Raw genomic sequence first — 21,083 nt, forward strand, 5'->3', positions numbered from 1 at the left:
GCAAATTGGTATGTTGATCATCCACCCTCCAATCATCAAGCATGTCAAATTGCAGCCCTCTAGCTTCAGTAGTTTTTATCTTATTTAAGGTTAAAATTTAGCCATAATCGTGCTTCTGGCAACGATATAGGATGAGCCACCACCTGATCGTGGTTAAAGTTTCATGGGCCGCGGCTCATACAGACCACCGAAAGATAGATTATTTTCGGTGGACCACCTGTTGAAAGAAAACTAGATTCCGAGGAATTTTCGGGGCATTTTGTACTTGTTTTTTTTTTTTATACAAAACATCAAGCGAACCCTGACCTGATGACAATTTTGATGGAAGTCCTTAGTTATTTTTTTTTATATTTGATGTTTTAAATTAAATCAGGTTTTCGGAGCTGTACTAATATCATGATATGAAAAAAAAATAAAAAAAAAAACATTAAATGCGCTGAATTTTCTTCGGGGCAATCGAGTTTTCTGTACAGCCGCTACAGCGTATAACCAAAGCCACCGAAAACAGATCTATCTTTCGGTGGTCTTGGTATAATGCTGTATGAACCGCGGCCCATGAAACTCTCAGCCGGTCGTGTTGGCCTGTGTTGTTGCGTTGCCAGAAGCACGATTATGGCTAACTTTAACCTTAAATAAAATAAAAACTACTGAGGCTAGAGGGCTGCAATTTGGCATGTTTGATGATCGGAGGTGGATGATCAACATACCAATTTGCAGCCCTCTAGTCTTAGTAGTTTATAAGAACTGAGGGCGGACAGAAAAGTCTTGAAATTACTGACTGCAGTTACGAAGCATTTCGCAACTGACATCTTCATGAACCGAATCTCCACAAAGAGCGAATAAAGAAAACAGAAATCTGTAAAAAGAAATAAAATGATTTCTGATGTCGTGCAACTGGAACTTTGGAAGTTCAAGCGAAGGTGCAATGCATTACTACCCTAATACTATTCTTCTGCATTTTAATACTTTTTTATTAAATGTTTAGTCTTTTATTAATTTATTTTTTTCCTTTTTTGACAAGTGGGACCTCCTCTTTCTGTATTTCCCTTTACTTCCTCTTACTTCTTCCTAATGAAGACCATAATCTTTGGAAGCTTGAATTTCAAGTCAGTGGCCCCTTTGGTGGCTCGGTCCATATGAATGGGTTTCACCTACTCAATAATAATAATAATAATAATATATATTAATAATAATAAGCTTGAATGATAATCAATAATAATGGGCCTAATAATAATGAATAGGTGTCATCTTGAATAAGCTTAATAATAATAATAATAATAATAATAATAATAATAATAATAGGTGTAATAATAATAATAATAATAATAATAATAATAATAATAATAATAATAATAATAATAATAATAATAATAATAATAATACATTCTTTAGAAGCTTGAATTTCAAATCAATGGTTCATTTTGGTGGCTTGGTCCATATGAATAGGTTTCACCTACTCAATAATAATAATAATAAAATAATAATAATAATAATAATAATAATAATAATAATAATAATAATAATACATTCTTTATATTTCAAATCAATGATTCCTTTTGGTGGCTTGGTCCATATGAATGGGTTTAATAATAATAATAATAATAATAATAATAATTAATAATAAGAAACAGACTATTAAGTCACTACAGGTCCTGCGATCTCGTCACAGATACTCCAAAAATAACTTCCTAGGAACTATAATTAACCCAAGTGACGTCAGCCATCGATAAGTAATTATAACTTTAGCGTAACTGTCTTCGTGTTTGCTTGGCCAATCAAGGCATTAGCATATTAACAGCAGGGCCTTATCGAGGGAAGCAGGTTGCGGATTTCTGCTTGAAGCAAGCACGATTAACGTGAGGAGGAGGAGGAGGAGCCGAGCCATGGAGAAGGAAGGCTTTTTTTTAATGCTCCTCGTCCTTCATGGGAAGCCCTTGTACTGGTTTGGATATTATCAACTGGTTCATGGGGAGCCCTTGTACCGGTTGGGACATTATCAACTGGTTCATAGGAAGCTCTTGTGCTGGTTGGGACATTAGCAACTGGTTCATGGAAGCCCTTGTACTGGTTGGGACATTATCAACTGATTCATGGCAAGCCCTTGTACTGGTTGGGACATTACCAACTGGTTCATGGGGAGCCCTTGTATTGGTTGGTACATTATCAACTGGTTCATGGCAAGCCCTTGTACTGGTTGGGACATTACCAACTGGTTCATGGGGAGCCCTTGTATTGGTTGGTACATTATCAACTGGTTTATGGCAAGCCCTTGTACTGGTTGGGACATTACCAACTGGTTCATGGGGAGCCCTTGTACTGGTTGGGACATTATCAACTGGTTCATAGGAAGCTCTTGTGCTGGTTGGGACATTAGCAACTGGTTCATGGAAGCCCTTGTACTGGTTGGGACATCATCAATGGTTCATGGGAAGCCCTTGTACTGGTTTGGATATTGCCAACTGGTTCATGGCAAGTCCTTGTACTGGTTGGGACATTATCAACTGGTTCATGGCAAGCCCTTGTACTGGTTGGGACATTATCAATTGGTTCATGGGAAGCCCTTGTACTGGTTGGGACATTTTCAACTGGTTCATGGGAAGCCCTTGTACTGGTTGGGACATTTTCAACTGGTTCATGGGAAGCCCTTGTACTGGTTGGGACATTTTCAACTGGTTCATGGCAAGCCCTTGTACTGGTTGGGACATTATCAACTGGTTCATGCTAAGCCCTTGTACTGGTTGGGACATCATCAATGGTTCATGGGAAGCACTTGTACTGGTTGGGACATTATCAACTGGTTCAGGGGAAGCCCTTGTATTGATTCGGACATTATCAATTGGTTCACAGCAAGCCCTTGTACTGGTTGGGACATTTTCAACTGGTTCATGGCAAGCCCTTGTACTGGTTGGGACATTATCAATTGGTTCACAGCAAGCCCTTGTACTGGTTGGGACATTATCAACTGGTTCATGGCAAGCCCTTGTACCGGTTGGGACATTATCAATTGGTTCAGGGTGAGCCCTTGCACTGGTTGGGACATTATCAATTGGCAAGTGAATCGGATGAGAACCAATGACAAAATTATTATTATTATTATTATTATTAATTATTATTATTATTATTATTATTAAGTAAAGTCAATTATTCAGAGGATGAAAGCTATTCATATGGAACAAGCCCATCACTGACTTGAAATTTATCAAAGAATAAAAACCAAAAATAAAATTAATAAATAGATATAGATAAAAAAAGTATTAAAATGCATGAAGAATAGTATTAGGGCAGCAATGCATTGCACCTTCGCTTGAACTTCTGAAATTCCAATTGCAAGACATCCTCTGAGGGGAGGCTCTTCCACAGTCCAACGGCGTGAGGAATGAAGGGCCTCAGGAACTCTGGGGAAGTTCGACAGCGAGGCAAAACATTTACTGCATACTGGTGCTTCAGCTGTTCAGAGAATCTGATTTCGGCAGGAAAATGGGATCAGGGATCAACTGTGAATGTGAAAGATTCGTCATAACCAAAATAAACCAAACTGTTTCAGTTTAGAAGTATGATTTCATATGTATATGTATACACATACACACACCCTTATACCAGGCAAAGAAAGGAACAGATTACTCTCCTCCAACATATTTAATTGGAGGAAAAAGAAGCAAGTAATAAACGGACATTATTCTGCATCAACTTCGCAATAATTAGAGCTCGCTGCGCTGTTAATGAATTGGAAGGCTATGCAAGAGCGTGCGCTGATTCTTAATGGTCTGTAATGACTTTGCATTCATGGCCAAATAAATAACCCTGAGAGAGAGAGAGAGAGAGAGAGAGAGAGAGAGAGAGAGAGAGAGAGAGAGAGATAAGGGGGATAGAAAGAAAGAGAGATAAAGGAGAGAAAGATAAGGGAGAGAGAGACAGAGAGAGATAAGGAAGAAAGAGAGAGAGAGAGAGAGAGAGAGATTAAGGGAGAGAGAGAGAGAGAGAGATATGGGAAGAAAGAGAAAAGAGAGATTGAAGAGACAAAGAGAGAGAGAGAGAGAGAGAGAGAGAGAGAGAGAGAGAGAGAGAGACTAAACAGTTCCCTTTCCCGTTTTACGCTCTCAGTCTTCGTTAACTGCAAGAAATCTTTTCTCTTCTTCCCTGAAGCTTAGTGAAGTAAGCACAGGGTCAGAGTCCCAATTCGGACGCATTTCGCCTGGATTTTTTTCTTTCATCGCTTATACCTCTTTTGATTTTCCATATGTTTTCAAGTTCTATGTCTCGATCTACTCATAAATGATTGTATTTCCATATGTTTCAATCCGAATTGAATTATCATTAACAGTCTTTGAGTTATTGAGCGATAAATTCGAGGCGTCTGCATTATGTTCATGGCCTCATGAAGACCTACCTACGCCAGCATATGATATTGTTCACATTCTAAATCACGTTTAATACGCCAGGTCAAAGTGTCTAAATTAATATTACTATTTTAGATCCATAACAAAAACAATCAAGCAAACAGGTGGAATGAAAACACAGCTGAAATGAATGGTCTCTAGAACTAAATTGCATTGCACGTACAATTAAAACTGTGCTGGCATAATGTTTGCCATACTCTGCAAATAACTAACTTGGCTTTGGTGCATACAAGGTCATTCACTATACAGCATACGAGAATAATTACACGTTTATTATTATTATTATTATTATTATTATTATTATTATTATTATTATTATTATTATTATTTTCCAGTAGATGAAACCTATTCACATGGAACAAGCCCACCAAATTCAAATTGAAATTCAAGTTTCCAAAGAATATTGGTTTCAACCTCCCACCGCAGCAGACACCCCAACACTGCCGCAGTAACTGATCATGACACAGAGCCAGTGATTTTTCATCGCCCTGGGGGAGACGCGAACCCCCCGCGACATCTGAGTGGCATGCCACGACACTAACCACTACGCCAGCGTAAGAGAGAAGAAGAGAAAGCGAGGTTCTACAGTGATACAGAGGAAATATCACAGAGAAATGATGAAGATTTTCTATGCGTGGACAGAAAATCACCCTCACCCAAACATTGTTTGGTGCGAATGACATACTTCATTTTTATCTATTTATCTATTTATTAATTAATTTATTTTTTCATCTTTAATAAGTGGGATCTCTTCTTTCAGTATTTCACTTTACCCCCTCTTACTTCGTCCTAATGAACACCATAATCTTTGGAAGCTTGAATTTCAAGTCAGTGGCCCCTTTGGTGGGCTTGTTCCATATGAATAGGTTTCATCTTCTTAATAATAATAATAATAATAATAATAATAATAATAATAATAATAATAATAATAATAATAATAACAAGTTTGACGACTCTCTTTCTGACTTGCAGTGAGACATGCGACAAAGGCTCCCCAGTAGTGTGTTAACATCAGTGTAACCACAATATACTTCTTTTCCTGTGCCATTACAGTGCAAGAGATGATGTTAAAAAATATCATATTAATCAGAGAAGAGGAAGGTCTGGTAAAGCGAGATTTAAAGGTATAAATGCACACACACACAAACACACACGCATATATATATATATATATATATATATATATATATATATATATATATATATATATATATATATATATATAATATATATATATAAACAATCAACACACAATCACGTGTGGAACAGAAATACATTTCTGACTTACATCAGGATCGAACCCAGGCCTCGCCTTTTCAATTGTAAGACCTGGGTTCAGGATCCTACTGTATATATATATATATATATATATATATATATATATATATATATATATATATATATATATATATAAATATATGGTCAGGATCCTATATGTATATATATATATATATATATATATATATATATATATATATATATATATATATATATAATATACATACATACATACGCAAACGTACTCTTGTAATGTGTACCCTTCAGCAACTGACTCGTAAATAAATCTCTTCCAGACTTATAACTTCCTTTTTATCAGTTCTCTTCTGATCCAAAGTTACGTTAAGAAAGTTATCAATTTATGGCTCTCGTTAAGTTCAACATCCTGACATTTTTTTATTCTTAAATCTTTTGCACTTCAAAGAGAATATTGGCTTTTGTTTTTACGATACCGAGTTCTTTGTCACTTTTTAGTTTTCGGTACAAGAAAACTATTGTGCCGGCTTTGTCTGTCCGTCCGCACTTTATTCTGTCCGCACTTTCTTCTGTCCGCCCTCAGATCTTACAAACTACTGAGGCTAGAGGGCTGCAAATTGGTATGTTGATCATCCACCCTCCAATCATCAAACATATCAAATTGAAGCCCTCTAGCCTCAGTGGTTTTTATTTTATTTAAAGTTAAAGTTAGCCATAACCGTGCGTCTGGCAACGATATAGGATATGCCACCACCGGCCCGTGATTAAAATTTCGTGGGCCGCGGCTCGTACAGCATTATACCGAGACCACCGAAACATAGATCTATTCTCAGTGGCCTTGATTATACGCTGTACAGAAAATTCGATTGCGCATTATTTTTTATTTATTTATTTTTTTTTCTCAAACCTCACCCTTTCAGGGGAAACTTTTTTTTCTCCGGAACAAATCGAAGTTGGGAGCTTCCATCATATAAAGGGAATTATTTATTACGGGAAAAGGAAAGAATTTGCCGAACAGATTAAAACAAGCAGAGCAAAAATAGACGAAAACAAAACCATGTTTTTCTCCACACTGGACTGATTTTTCGGAGAGATTAAGGTTCATCCCCTCTTTGGAGTTTCCATTCTTCATCATCTTTTTATTGTGTTCTTTATTACGGACAAAAGAGTCTTCCGGAATTTTGAGGGGAAGGTTAAAACCACTGTGCTTGGATGAACCAAGTAAAAAATGCGCCGAAGTCTCTTCGGCGCAATCGAGTTTTCTGTACAGCCGCTGCGGCTTAAAATCAAGGGCCACCGACAATGGATCTATCTCACGGTGGTCTCGGTGTAATGCTGTATGTGCCAAGGCCCATGAAACTTTAACCACGGCCCGGTGGTGGCCTATCTTATATCGTTGCCAGAACCACGATTATGGCTAACTTTATCCTTAAATAAAATAAAAATTACTGAGGCTAGAGGGCTGCAATTTGGTTTGTTTGATGATTGGTGGGAGGATGATCAACATACCGATTTGCAGCCCTCTAGCCTCGGTAGTTTTTAAGATCTGAGGGCGGACAGAAAAAGTGCGGACGGACAGACAAAGCCGGCTCAATAGTTTTCTTTTACAAAAAACTAAAAAATATGTGCAATCTGGTTTGTTCAATACTAATTTTTATTTTTATGTCACACATTTTTTCTCTCCATTTTAGTTTTCTGTAAAAGAAAACTCTTGTGCCGGCTTTGTCTGTCCGCACTTTTTCTGTCCACACTTTTTTTGTCGGCACTTTTTCTATCGGCACTTTATTCTGTCTGCACTTTATTTTTCAGCACTTTTTTGTCCGCCCTCTGATCTTAAAAGCTACTAAGGTTAGAGGGCTGCAAATTGGTACGTTGATCATCCACCCTCCAATCATCAATCATTCCAAATTGCAGCCCTCTAGTCTCAGTAGTTTTTATTTTACCTAAGGTTAAAGTTAGCCATAATCATGCTTCTGGCAACGATATAGGACAGGCCACCACCGGGCCATGGTTAAAGTTCACATATATATATATATATATATATATATATATATATATATATATATATATATATATATATATAACATAATATATATATAACTGTACTTTATATATAGACAGACTGATTAATTTACTGAATGGTTTTAAGCCTTCGTTTAAACAATACTCTTCACTGTGTAGATTCTAGAAGTAAAATTTTAAAAGATAATTTTTATTACACAAAATATATACTAAGGGAAGGCATTGTTACTCTAGGTGCAACACGAACATTAGGAACCATTAACTTTAACCTAATACGATACATAAATAATATTTTACCCTGTTTTTTTCGGTAATATTATTGCACGCGGTCCATTGCACATGAATAGAAAACCCCCCCATTAACTTCAAAAAGTGTTACCCTCAGGGAAAAATACCGCACCCATTTGGCCAACCTCATTTCTCCAACTCTCTCTCTCTCTCTCTCTCTCTCTATAAGGTAGTTATATATATATATATATATATATATATATATATATATATATATATATATATATATATATATATATATATATATATATATATATATATATATATATATATATGGATGAATTTTATCATATCACCGTGATTCATATACAAACATTAAGCTAACAAATGTCCTTTAATATCCAATTCACTCTACCACGGAAATAATATATTTTCATATATATTACCCAAATGGGAATTTTTTAGTTGATAATAAATTCGTCGTCTCGTGGACTCGAACCACGGAAGACAAGAACTCAGGGCTACAGTGACGCGCATTAAACCACACGGCCATCAAGCATTTGTAATTAGAATCGATATCAACCCACCATTATAGGAAGTGTCTATTCTGCTTTTTTATAAAATGTAGAGAGAAAATAACGTTATTACCACATGTACAGGATACAAGATATGGAGAATTTCTTAAAATGAAGACAATCATAATCCTAATCTCCTGGTACCTCAACTTACCATAAACAACAGTCAACAAAAACAGCAACATTGCAAATTTAATGTACATGCGGCTGTTGTCCGAATAAAGCCATATTTAGTTTTTTTTGACATCATCCTGAGGTTCCATAAAAACGCATTAATCCAAAAAAATGCAGTGTAGAAAATAATGAGTTGCTAATTTGCTGAAGTTAATTACCAACTAAATTTTTCCCGTTGTTTTGGAGATTAGAGACAGGTATATATATTGGGTAATACGGACCACCACCCCTTTTTTTTTTTATTAGAGGATCTCTTTCATAAAAGTTTAACTTTTCCGGATGCTAATTAGGACGCCTTTCTTTTTCCCTAATGAGTAGTCAGAGAGGCCAGTTATCCAAATCGCTGTTTTTGGCTGACAACGCGTGGAAGGCGGGAGGGGGGAAAGGTGCATTTTTACAATGGGGGATTTAGGAAGTTTTCTTGCTTGCTGGGCGACTTTGTTTTCTTTAAGAATGAGATAAGTAAAAAATGCGCCGAAAAAAGGTTTCTGTACAGCCACTACAGCGCATAATCAAGGCCACCGAAAATAGATCTATCTTTCGGTGGTCTCGGTATAATGCTGTATGAGCCGCGACCCATGAAATTTTAACTGCAGCCCGGTGCTGGCCTGGCCTATATCGTTGCCAGACGCACGATTACGGCTAACTTTAACCTTACATAAAAGAAAAAATACTAAGGGGGCTCGAGGGCTGTAATTTGGTACGTTTGAAGATTGAAGGGTGGATGGTCAACATACCAATTTGCAGCCCTCTAGTCTCAGTAGTTTTTAAAGATCTGAGGGCGGACAGAAAAAAGTGCGGACGGACAGACAAAGCCGGCGCAATAGTTTCCCTTTTCAGAAAACACTAAAAAAGGAATTTATCGAAGAAATTCTACTTAGATTTTTAGGAATAAATAATATAAGTATTAAAATAGATCCGGTAGAGGATAGTATTTCTGCACTTGACTTCCCTGATATTCCTAAACATTTAGTAGCATATATGAAATCTCCGGAACTTCATAAGTTAAAGGTCAGTAAACTATGTTAAGATTTCCGTTTCAGAAAATTCGATATGAACCTGGTTTGAATGATCCAGTTCACTTTATAAATGGAAAGGAGTCGTCGATTTACTGTATAAATACATACATACACACATGTATACATAATATATATATATATATATATATATATATATATATATATATATATATATATATATATATATTACTAACAGGACTTCATTAAAACTGGATGGTATCTAGATATCATCCAGTCTTAATGAGGTCCTGTTAGTAATTGTATTAATATACAGAACAATTGTGTAAGTGACAAAGTTAATATATATATATATATGTGTGTATATATATATATACACACATACAAGTATATATATTTATATATGTGTATATATATATATATATATATATATATATATATATATATATATATATATAAAATAGCCTAAGTGAATTTGTGGACATTATAAATGGGATAAATAATACTAATGATCTAATTACAACAATGGGGAGGATTATGTTACGTCATCACGAAATTATGCAATTAATTAATCTGGATAAATACTTGACAGGGAGCTACTTTTTAACAACAGTATGAAAAAAGGATCTCTTTGTAAATAGTTATGTTATGGAATAATTTATATTCTACGATAAAAGAATATTCTTTTCTTTATTACTCTCTTAATCTATTTTTGTTTTTAATAACTCATCTCTTCAAAATGTATTTCCTATTACCTTCTGTTACCTCTTTCAAATGAACGCCATATTTTTTGGAAGCTTGAATTTCAAGTCAGTGGCCCCTTTGGTGGGCTTGTTCCATATGAATAGGGTTCATGTGATGGATGATAATAATAATAATAATAATAATAATAATAATAATAATAATAATAATAATAATAATAATAATAATAATAATAATAATAATAATAATAATAATAATGGAGAAACAAATCCACAGTTGTGTATGGGTAATTAATAATAATAATAATAATAATAATAATAATAATAATAATAATAATAATAATGTTAAAAATATATGTTTTATATAAAAAACCTATATCTATTCAAATCGGTATAAAAAAATGAAGATACCATGTTTCAAAAAACCTATCTCTTCAAATCGGTTTTTTAAAAAAATATGAAGGTGCCATGTTACAAAAAACCCTTTATCTATTCAACAGACGCGATGTTTCAAAAAACCTATCTATTCAAACCGGTTTAAAAAAAATATGAAGTTGGCCATGTTTAAAAAATTCTATATTCAACAGAAGCCATGTTTCAAAAAACCTATCTATTCAAACCGGTTTAAAAAAAAAATATGAAGTTGGCCATGTTTCAAAAAAAATCTACATCTATATATCTATTGGGGGCTCCAATATCGCCAACACCTGACGCTTCTCCAACATACCCCTGACAGATCCTGTTACGGGTTATTCATTTCACGAGTGATTATGTCCGGGATGAGTAGGATTTTCGGATAATTTCAGCTGAAATTTCTCCCCTGATGAAAACTGATGTTTTGATGGCGTCCGTAGTTAGCGGGAATTAATTTTGGCAACTGGTGTTTTGATAGCGTGCGTAGTTGGCCGGAATTAATTTTGGCGTCGCGGCCGTTCGCTGGGCAGCAATTTCCTCCATAATCAAAATCCTCCTCTGATATTGGTTTCGAGGGTCATTTACAGGCCGTCAGGGCCCGCTCGACATTTTGCTGATCACGTAAAATGTGGGTCATAGGAAGGTTATGGGACTGAAAAAAATTATCTTTTCATTATAAGCAAGGGTCAGTTTCAATGCTGGTTTGCGTTCAACAACAGCTGTTTAGTTCTGTGAAAATTTTATCTGGGACTGACAAAACTATCTTTTCGTTATTATTAAGGGTCAGTTGTATTGTTCTTTTTCTATTATTATTATTATTATTATTATTATTATTATTATTATTATTATTATTATTATTATTATTATTATTTCAGTAGATGAAACCTATTTACATGGAACAAACCCACCAAAGGGGCCACTGACTTGAAATTCAAGCTTCCAAAGAATGTTGGTTTCAACCTCCCACCGCAGCAGACACCCCAACACTGCAGCAGTAACTGATCATGATACAGAGCCAGCGATTTTTTCATCGCCCGGGGGAAGCGCGAACTCGCGACATCTCAGCGGCATGCCACGACGCTAGCCACCATACCAGCAGACCAGTAATGTCAGTCGCCAACAGCATCTGGTGTTCCCAGGCGGTCACCCACCCAAGTACTGACCAGACCCAACGTTGCTTAATTGAGCTCAACGGACGAGAAGCGGTGCTTAGTTCTGTGAAAATTTAATATAATATCTCTTTACCTATAGAATGGAATATAGATTTTAGGCCAAAGGCCAAGCACTGGGACCTAGGAGGTCCACGTGAGGTGCACTGACAGTATTACCATCCGCCCCCTACGGAATGTTCACCTCAGCGAAAGATAATAAAGATAATAATTTCATTATGCAAACTTCTCTCACCGTGTGGTCAAATTCGAGCACAGAGGGGAAAAGAAAGCTTAATTTGTGGCTATTCTCGACTGAATTACAGCCAGCAATTTGGCTGCAATGGGCAGAAATGTAAATATTATCACGGGACGATTGACAGTGGGACCAGTAATTTTGTCTCGTTAGGAGTGATATTGAGGTTACTACTGATAGTCGGCGGTCGGCATTGGCTGTTCACCATGATTGTGACTGCCGTGTATAAAAGAAAAATTGAGGCACACGTATTATAGGGATATATAACATCTTTATGGAGTAAATATGTATGTATGTATGTATATATAACCTATATATACATATATATATATATATATATATATATATATATATATATATATATATATATATATATATATATATATATATATATACTACTCTCGTTAATAGAGGCGATTTCATTCAAAACCAGTAAAACATGCGCCGAAGTTTCTTCGGCGCGATCAAGTTTTCTGTACAGAGCATAATCAAGGCCACAGAAAATATATCTGTCTTTAGGTGTTTGAGCCGCGGCCCATGAAACTCTCAGCCGGCCGTGGTGGCCTGTGTTGTTGCGTTATGGTTAACTTTAACCTTAAAATAAACCACTGAGGCTGGAGGGCTGCAATTTGGTATGTTTGATGATTGGAGGGTGGATGATCAACATACCAATTTGCAGCCCTCTAGCCTCGGTAGTTTTGAAGACCTGAGGGCGGACAGTAAAAGTGCGGACGGACAGACAAAGCCGGCACAACAGTTTTCTTTTCAGAAAACTAAAACTGTACTCAATATAAGGCTCATATTTTGAGTGCTGAGTCTGGGATCACTATATGCAGAAAAGTTTCTATTTATTTAGTACTTTATATATTAGACAGGTTCTTCAACAGCTTGTCAACCACATAAGCACACTGCACCACTCACCTCTGTCTTACACGTACTCTTTCACAGACCAGATACTAAATCCTCTTTAGCTCCATCAAGTTTGCAATCCCTCTTAGTCTCCCTTCTAACTAGTCCGCTGTGATAGTCGCTAGTGTCGCGACATGCCACTAAGAGGGCGCGAGTTTGCGCCTCCCCCAGAGAGATGAAAAATAGCTGGCTCTGTATCATGATCAGTTACTGCCGCAGTGTTGGGGGTTCTGCTGCGGTGGGAGGTTGAAATCAACATTCTTGGGAAGCTTGGATTTCAAGTCAGTGACCCCTTTGGTGGGCTTGTTCCATGTGTATAGGTTTCATCTACTGAAATAATAATAATAATATAACAATAATAAAAACCAACATATTATTTTCCATTTCACCTGCATAAATTAACATCCTCAAAAACCATCGTGGAATTATAGTCCTCGTATGCCTCTTTTTTTATCTGTTAATGTATTATTTTTTCTTTCTTAATGAGTGGCATCTTTTCCTATGGCAATTAATTCAGACCGGCAGTCTTTTTTCTAATTTTTTTTTTTTTTTTAGAATCTTGAACTCAACAGATCTACTTTCACAATTTTTGCTCCCACATTAAGATTTTTTTTTTCTAGAATCTTGAAGCCTACAAATCTGTATTAACAATTTTTTCTCCAATATTACGATTTTTTTAAATCTCGAACCCTACAAATCTATAATAACAATATTTTCTCCCACACTACGATTTTTTTTAGAACCTTGAAGCCTACAAATCTATATTAACAATTTTTTCTCCCATATTACGATTCTTTTTTAGAATCTTGAACCCTACAAATCTATATAAACATTTTTTCTCCCACATTACGATTTTTTTTTTAGAATCTTAAACCCTACAAATCTATATTAACCATTTTTTCTCCCAGATTACGATTTTTTTTTTTTTTTAGAATCTTGAACCCTACAAGTCTGTATTAACAATTTTTTCTCCAGATTACGATTTTTTTTTTTTATGAATCTTGAACCCTACAAATCTATATTAACAATTTTTTCTCCCAGATTACGATTTTTTTTTTTGAATCTTGAACCCTACAAATCTATATTAACAATTTTTTTTCTCCCAAATCTAGATTACGATTTTTTTTCCAAGATTTTTTTTTTTTTTTTTAGAATCTTGAACCCTACAAATCTATATTAACAATTTTTTCTCCAACATTACGATTTTTTTTTTTTAGAATCTCGAACCCTACAAATCTCTATTAACAATTTTTTCTCCAACATTATGATTTTCTTTTATATTTTTAGACTATCAAAAACACTCACACAAATCTATAATAAACAATTTTTCCTCTCACGAATTTTTTTAATCGGAATCTCAAGTGAAAGCATTTTCAGTATAATAACTGCCAGTGAAAGCCCCATCTCTCTCTCTCTCTCTCTCTCTCTCTCTCTCTCTCTCTCTCTCTCTCTCTCTCTCTCAGCCACACAAGCCAGAATCAAGGTCCCTGTCCAGAGTTCCCAGTCCTTTGACGCCCGTCCCGCTAATTGCCATGATACCCTGCTGATTCCTCTCCCTAAATAAATACTGAGTTATTAATTTCTTATCTACTGCGCCACAGTCACGCACGTCCATCACCGAACCCCGGCCGTAACATTTCTGTATTTTCGTATTTTTCTCCAAGATGATTATATACACACACACATATATAATATATATATATGTGTGTGTATGTATGTATGCATATATATATATATATATATATATATATATATATATATATATATATATATATATATATATATATATATATACATACACACACATACATATATATATATATATATATATATATATATATATGTATATATATATATATGTACATACATACACACATATATATACATAAATATGTATATATATGTATGTGTGTGCATGTGTATATATATATATATATATATATATATATATATATATATATATATATATATATATATATACATACATATACATGTACATATACATATATATAAAAATGTATAAAATACAGGTAATGTTTCCTTCCAATACACATCCATCGATACAAATCGCTAATGTGAATAAACGACAAGAAGAAATGTTGAAAATGAATATAAATAAACTCGTCACGAAATACATAATTATAATTACTGCAGCGGCAAGTATAAGTACAGCCCCATTACGATGAAAAGTCCAGTAATGTCCAAACCCCATTTTCTAAAGTAATTCTATACCTCAGTAGACTTGAAGTTAAAGACTTTGGTAAGGGGGGAATGAGAAAACTTCAGGGTTTAGGCAAGCCTTTTCCCCATTCCCCTATATAATGGCTGTTTCCCATTACAGAACACTTTCAAAGTTCTCCCTTATAGGAACTTTTCTTCCCTTAAACATTCAAGCATCTAACACTAGCTGATTGGCATAGAGTTGTCTTGGAGTACAAGTCACGTTCTTTGTTACAACTGAGAAAAGTGACAAACGGTGGACTACGTTTTAGTGTAGATACACACATGTAAATATACACTCTCTCTCTCTCTCTCTCTCTCTCGGCAACATTAGCCATCTTTGAGTAGTCTTTGACGAGTGTCATTATTTACAATATATTATAATTTTATTTTTATTTCTAAGAAGTTTTGCTTTAAGCCATTACCTAGAAAAAATCTCTCTCTCTCTCTCTCTCTCTCTCTCTCTCTCTCTCTCTCTCTCTCTCTCTATCCAACATTAACCATCTTTGAATAGTCTTTAAAGAGTATCATTATTTATAATATATTAATATTTTATTTTTATTTCTAAGAGTTTTGCACTAACCCATTACCTAGAAAAAATCTCTCTCTCTCTCTCTCTCTCTCTCTCTCTCTCTCTCTCTCTCTCTCTCTCTCTCTCTCTCTTCAACATTAACTATCTTTGAGTAGTCTTTGACGAGTGTCATTATTTACAATATATATTATTTTTATTTTTTTTTATTTTTATTTATAAGAGTTTTTTCATCCATTACCTAGAAAAATCTCTCTCTCTCTCTCTCTCTCTCTCTCTCTCTCTCTCTCTCTCTCTCTCTCTCTCTTCTCTCTCTCTCTCTCTCTCTCTGCAACATTATCCATCTTTAACGAGTATCGTTATTTACAGTATATACTAAAATCTTATTTTTATTTCTGAGGATTTTGCTTTCATCCATTACCTAGAAAAAATCTCTCTCTCTCTCTCTCTCTCTCTCTCTCTCTCTCTCTCTCTCTCTCTCTCTCTCTCTCTCTCTCTCTCTCTCATTCCCAGAAACATAATAATAAAACTATAATGATTGTACACCCAGCTGGCGAAGGGATCTAACGAAGGAAATTAGTTTTGTTAACATTTTCCTTCTTAAGAAGAAGGCCCTTTGATTGAACCTCTGTTCTCGTATCGTTAATGATATCGGCTGTCGCCTTGAACAATTCTCTGTGCTTTTTTGTGTGTCTGTGCGTGTGTCCTAATCCATTTCTTTTTTCGATTGTTTACGCAAAAGTAGTTCAGGCCATTTTGCGCTCATTATAAAATGGGTTAGTGTACACACACACACACACACACGTGTGCATATATGTTTGTATATATATACTATATATATATATATATATATATATATATATATATATATATATGTATGTACTGTATATATATACATATATATAAATATAACACACAAGCATATACATATACCTAAATATTTTATATATATATTCATTTATATTTATATATAATATACATAATTATAAATATATATATATAAATATAAATGAATTATAAAATATTTAAATATATGTGATTATATGTATATATATATATATATATATATATATATATATATGTATATATATATATATATATTGCAGCCCTCTAGCCTTAGTAATTTTTATTTTATTTAAGGTTTAAAGTTAGCCATAATCGTGCTTTTGGCAACACAACAACACAGGCCACCACAGCCGGCTGAGAGTTTCATGGGCCGTGGCGGTTCATACAGCATTATGCCGAGACCACCGGAAGATAGATCTATTTTCGGCGGCCTTGATTATTACGCTGTAGCGGCTGTACAGAAAACCCGATTGCGCCGAAGAAACTTCGGCGTATTTTGTACTTGTTTGTTTCTCTTCGGAATTGTTCAATACTGCTGCATGAGCCGCAGCCCATGAAACTTTAACCACTGGCCGGTGATGGCCTATTCTATATCGTTGCCAGAAGCACGATTATGGCTAACTTTCATAACCTTAAATAAAATAGAAACTACTGGGGCTAGAGGGCTGTGATTTGGTATGTTTGATGATTGGAGGGTGGATGATCAACATAGCAATTTGCAGCCCTCTAGTCTCAGTAGTCTTTAAGATCTGAGGGCGGAGAGAAAAAGTGAGGACAGAATTAAAGTGCAGACGGACAGACAAAGCCGGCCCAGTAGTTTTCTTTTACAGGAAACTAAAAATTATTAACTTCGATGATCGAGCCTACAATATCAAAGTTAACCCTGAACTCTCTACTATTATTATTATTATTATTATTATTATTATTATTATTATTATTATTATTATTATTATTATTATTCAGAGGAATTGCCCAATTCCTATGGAACAAGCCCACTCAAAGGGGCCACTGACTTGAAATTCAAGCTTCCAAAGAACATCATGGCGTCCATTAGGAAGAATTTAACAGGAGATAATGTGAAACACAGAAAATTATAAAAAAAAAAAAAAATCTGGCCCATTTTGCTCTCCTCTCTCCGTATGTAGAACGAACAAGGGAAAACGGGTCTTCACGTCTTCATTCATCACCCAGGTCTCACGCTTGCCAACATACACATGGCCAGGGCGTCTGCTGTAGAGGGTGTAAGGCGCCCTTCCCCAGACATGAAATCTCGCATCAGCTGCACGCGATGACAGCGTCTTTGTCATCCTTTCGGGAATTTTTCTTTTTAGCGTTTTTCTTTACTTCCTTGAGTTATTCTCGCGCATGTCACTGACGATCCACAGGAGAATGAAAAGAGGATGCTTGTGACAAGATGAGATTTCGAAATGCATCGCAAGATCGACGTTGAGTTGAATGAAAGGTTTGAAAGGTGTAACGGGAGGAAAACCTCAAAGCAGTTTCACTGTGAATCGATTGTTAGGAGAGGGTTGAGGAAAGTAAGATGGAGGAAAGAGAATACGAAAGGAGGTACAGTCAAAGGAACGAAAGGGGTTGCAGCAGCTTAAATAATGCCTACAGTGCACCGCATGAGGTGCATTGACGGCACTAATCCCCTACGGGACAAAGAAAGATCGGTAGTAATTTGAGCTATGCTATGAGATTTCGCCTTTCTATCAAGCTTTGGAACTTTCCAAAACCAGTCCTTCCCCATTAATGCAAGTTCGGTATTTACTTTATTATTTCAAGTAATGTTCTTCTCAGGATACAATGAAAAGCTGAACCCAAGACCAACCCCGCAAGTATAATTGTGGTTTTATCAAAAATCTTCTGGTAAATGATTTTCTTCTACCAATATTCATCACTCTGTTATGTGGAATTTGAATTTCCTCTTTGTCTAGTTCTTTAAATACCCTTTCTGTTATGTGGAATTTGAATTTCCTCTTTCGTGTCTAGTTCTTTCCCTTTCTGTTATGTGGAATTTGAATTTGTGTCTAGTTCTTTAAATACTCCTTTCTGTTATGTGGAATTTGAAACTTTCTTTCGTGTCTAGTTCTTTAAATACTCCTTTCTGTTATGTGGAATTTGAAATTCCTCTTTCGTGTCTAGTTCTTTAAATACTCCTTTCTGTTATGTGGAATTTGAATTTCCTCTTTCGTGTCTAGTTCTTTAAATACTCCTTTCTGTTATGTGGAATTTGAAATTCCTCTTTCGTGTCTAGTTCTTTAAATACTCCTTTCTGTTATGTGGAATTTGTCCTCTTTCGTGTCTAGTTCTTTAAATACTCCTTTCTGTTATGTGGAATTTGAATTTCTTTCGTGTCTAGTTCTTTAAATAATCTTTGTTATGTGGAATTTGAAATTTTTCGTCTAGTTCTTTAAATACTCCTTTCTGTTATGTGGAATTTGAATTTCCTCTTTCAGTCTAGTTCTTTATACTCCTTTCTGTTATGTCTAGTTCTTTAAATACTCCTTTCTGTTATGTGGAATTTTCCTCTTTCTAGTTCTTTAAATACTCCTTTCTGTTATGTGGAATTTGAATTTCCTCTTTCGCGTCTAGTTCTTTAAATACCCCATTTCTTGGCAATGTTCTTTTTTCTGCAATCTAGCTGGAGCCTGGAGCGATTCCCTTCACATATCCATTACAATGTCCTCTCCATATACCCATCATTATGCACCTTCCATACGCAAGTGAGTCTCTTTACTGCACTGTTCTCTTGTAATCCCGAAACTTTTACGTTTTCCAACTGCAAATGAGTTACGCCGTAACACCACAAAGAATAGTTGAAGTCTCCTTTATCAGTCATGCAAGGAAAGAACGCTTGACCCTGAACCATGTTAAATAGAAAATTGACGGGACATTTGCATACTGTCTCCAGATCACCCCGAACAAGCATCTTGGTGTCCACGTCTGGGTCTCAGCATTAATTAGTGTCTGAAGGTACCCAAATCAAAGCATCGTCGTGTCTCATGTATTTTGCAGTCCACCTCAAATTTCTCGCGCGATTCGCCCTGTAGGGTACTTTAGCCAAGCTCACGTAACAATCAGCACTGGAAAATTAATATTTTATGCGAACTGGCGCCAACGGTGGCGGATGATTGTGTCAGCGCCTGTTTCTTGCCTCAATGAAAGTTCCAATAAACACAGCCTGTGGTTTGATGTAAATTTCTAAATAGCTTGCAAGGGTAGAAGCGGTCATTCCCAAGCTCAACAGGAATATTCAGGAATGGGAACTGAACCGGTTTTCTCACGAGGACATAGGCTTCGCTTTCCTCTATCACATTTTCTTCCTCTCGGAAATACTCTTGAAAAGTCTTATACATACTTACATACATACGTACATACATGCATACGCACGTATTCAGGTCTTGGTGGTAGTGTGGGATTACTAGTATGATATTGGCACAATTACTGGAGGGCAATAGGAAGCACATGGAACAAACATGAATTCAACGTACATGCGAATCAGAAGTTTTACACACACAAATATATGTAAATATATTTATATATATATATATATATATATATATATATATATATATATATATATATATATGTTACATATATATATTTATATATATTATATATATATTTATATATTATATATATATAAATATATATGTATATATATTTATATATGTGCATATATACATATATATAATTTTGAAACGCACAACTGTCAGATTCGTGTTTAATCTCTGTATCTTCCATCTTCATTCAATAATAATGTCAATATCTACGAACAATTCCCAGGCAACCACCACGACTCCGGTCTGCATGGAATATTGTCGAGAGAGAGAGAGAGAGAGAGAGAGAGAGAGAGAGAGAGAGAGAGAGAGAGACTGCCAAGGAGGTCTTAAGCAATCCATTTTGCACCGGAACGACCCAATCGGACAGTTCTAGGCGGTGCTTCGTGCAAGGGGCCACCACCTACCCGGCCGGGTCGTGATGGGGGAAGTGCGTGCCTGGGCATGGGTTGGCTCCGTGTTTATGCGTTATTTCTGCGTTCACTCATTCCTCCCCGATAGTTTACTCTCTCCTTGTTCCTCCCCATTTTGCCCCGTGACTTACTTTTATTTGGCGGGAGGTTCGTTCTGGACGGCGGTTGCAAGCTATTCCGCCGTGAAGGAAAGTGCAATTTTAAAGAGGTCTCGCCGTATCTTGAAGGGGGCTCGGCATTGCATAACCCATCCTTGTGTTTTTCGATGCTTTTCCGAGGGTTTCTTTTCTCAGCGAGGGTCATGTCCCGAAGTATCCCGCTGTGAGAACTGGCTTCATGGATACGTAGGATAGGATTTAGGCCCAGGGCCAAGCGCTGGGACCTACGAGGTCATTCAGCGCTGAAACGCAAATTGAGGGTAAAAAGGTTTGAAAGGTGTAACAGGAGGAAAACC

General features: G+C 35.7%; 1 protein-coding gene across 1 annotated transcript in view; it reads right to left on the reverse strand.

The window, feature by feature from the left end:
* Positions 1-1,904: 1,904 nt before the first annotated feature.
* Positions 1,905-21,083, reverse strand: part of LOC136841113 (uncharacterized) — a 21,175-nt gene continuing 1,996 nt past the window's right edge. Inside the window, exons 2-3 of the mRNA XM_067108160.1 lie at positions 2,442-3,027; positions 1,905-2,399 (exon numbers count right to left, since the gene is read on the reverse strand). Of these exons, the coding sequence (XP_066964261.1) occupies positions 1,905-2,399; positions 2,442-3,027 (1,081 nt within the window). The remainder of the gene's footprint in view (positions 2,400-2,441; positions 3,028-21,083) is intronic.

Source organism: Macrobrachium rosenbergii, chromosome 8 (assembly GCF_040412425.1).
Source record: "Macrobrachium rosenbergii isolate ZJJX-2024 chromosome 8, ASM4041242v1, whole genome shotgun sequence".
In the NCBI taxonomy this organism is placed as follows: Eukaryota; Metazoa; Arthropoda; class Malacostraca; order Decapoda; family Palaemonidae; genus Macrobrachium; species Macrobrachium rosenbergii.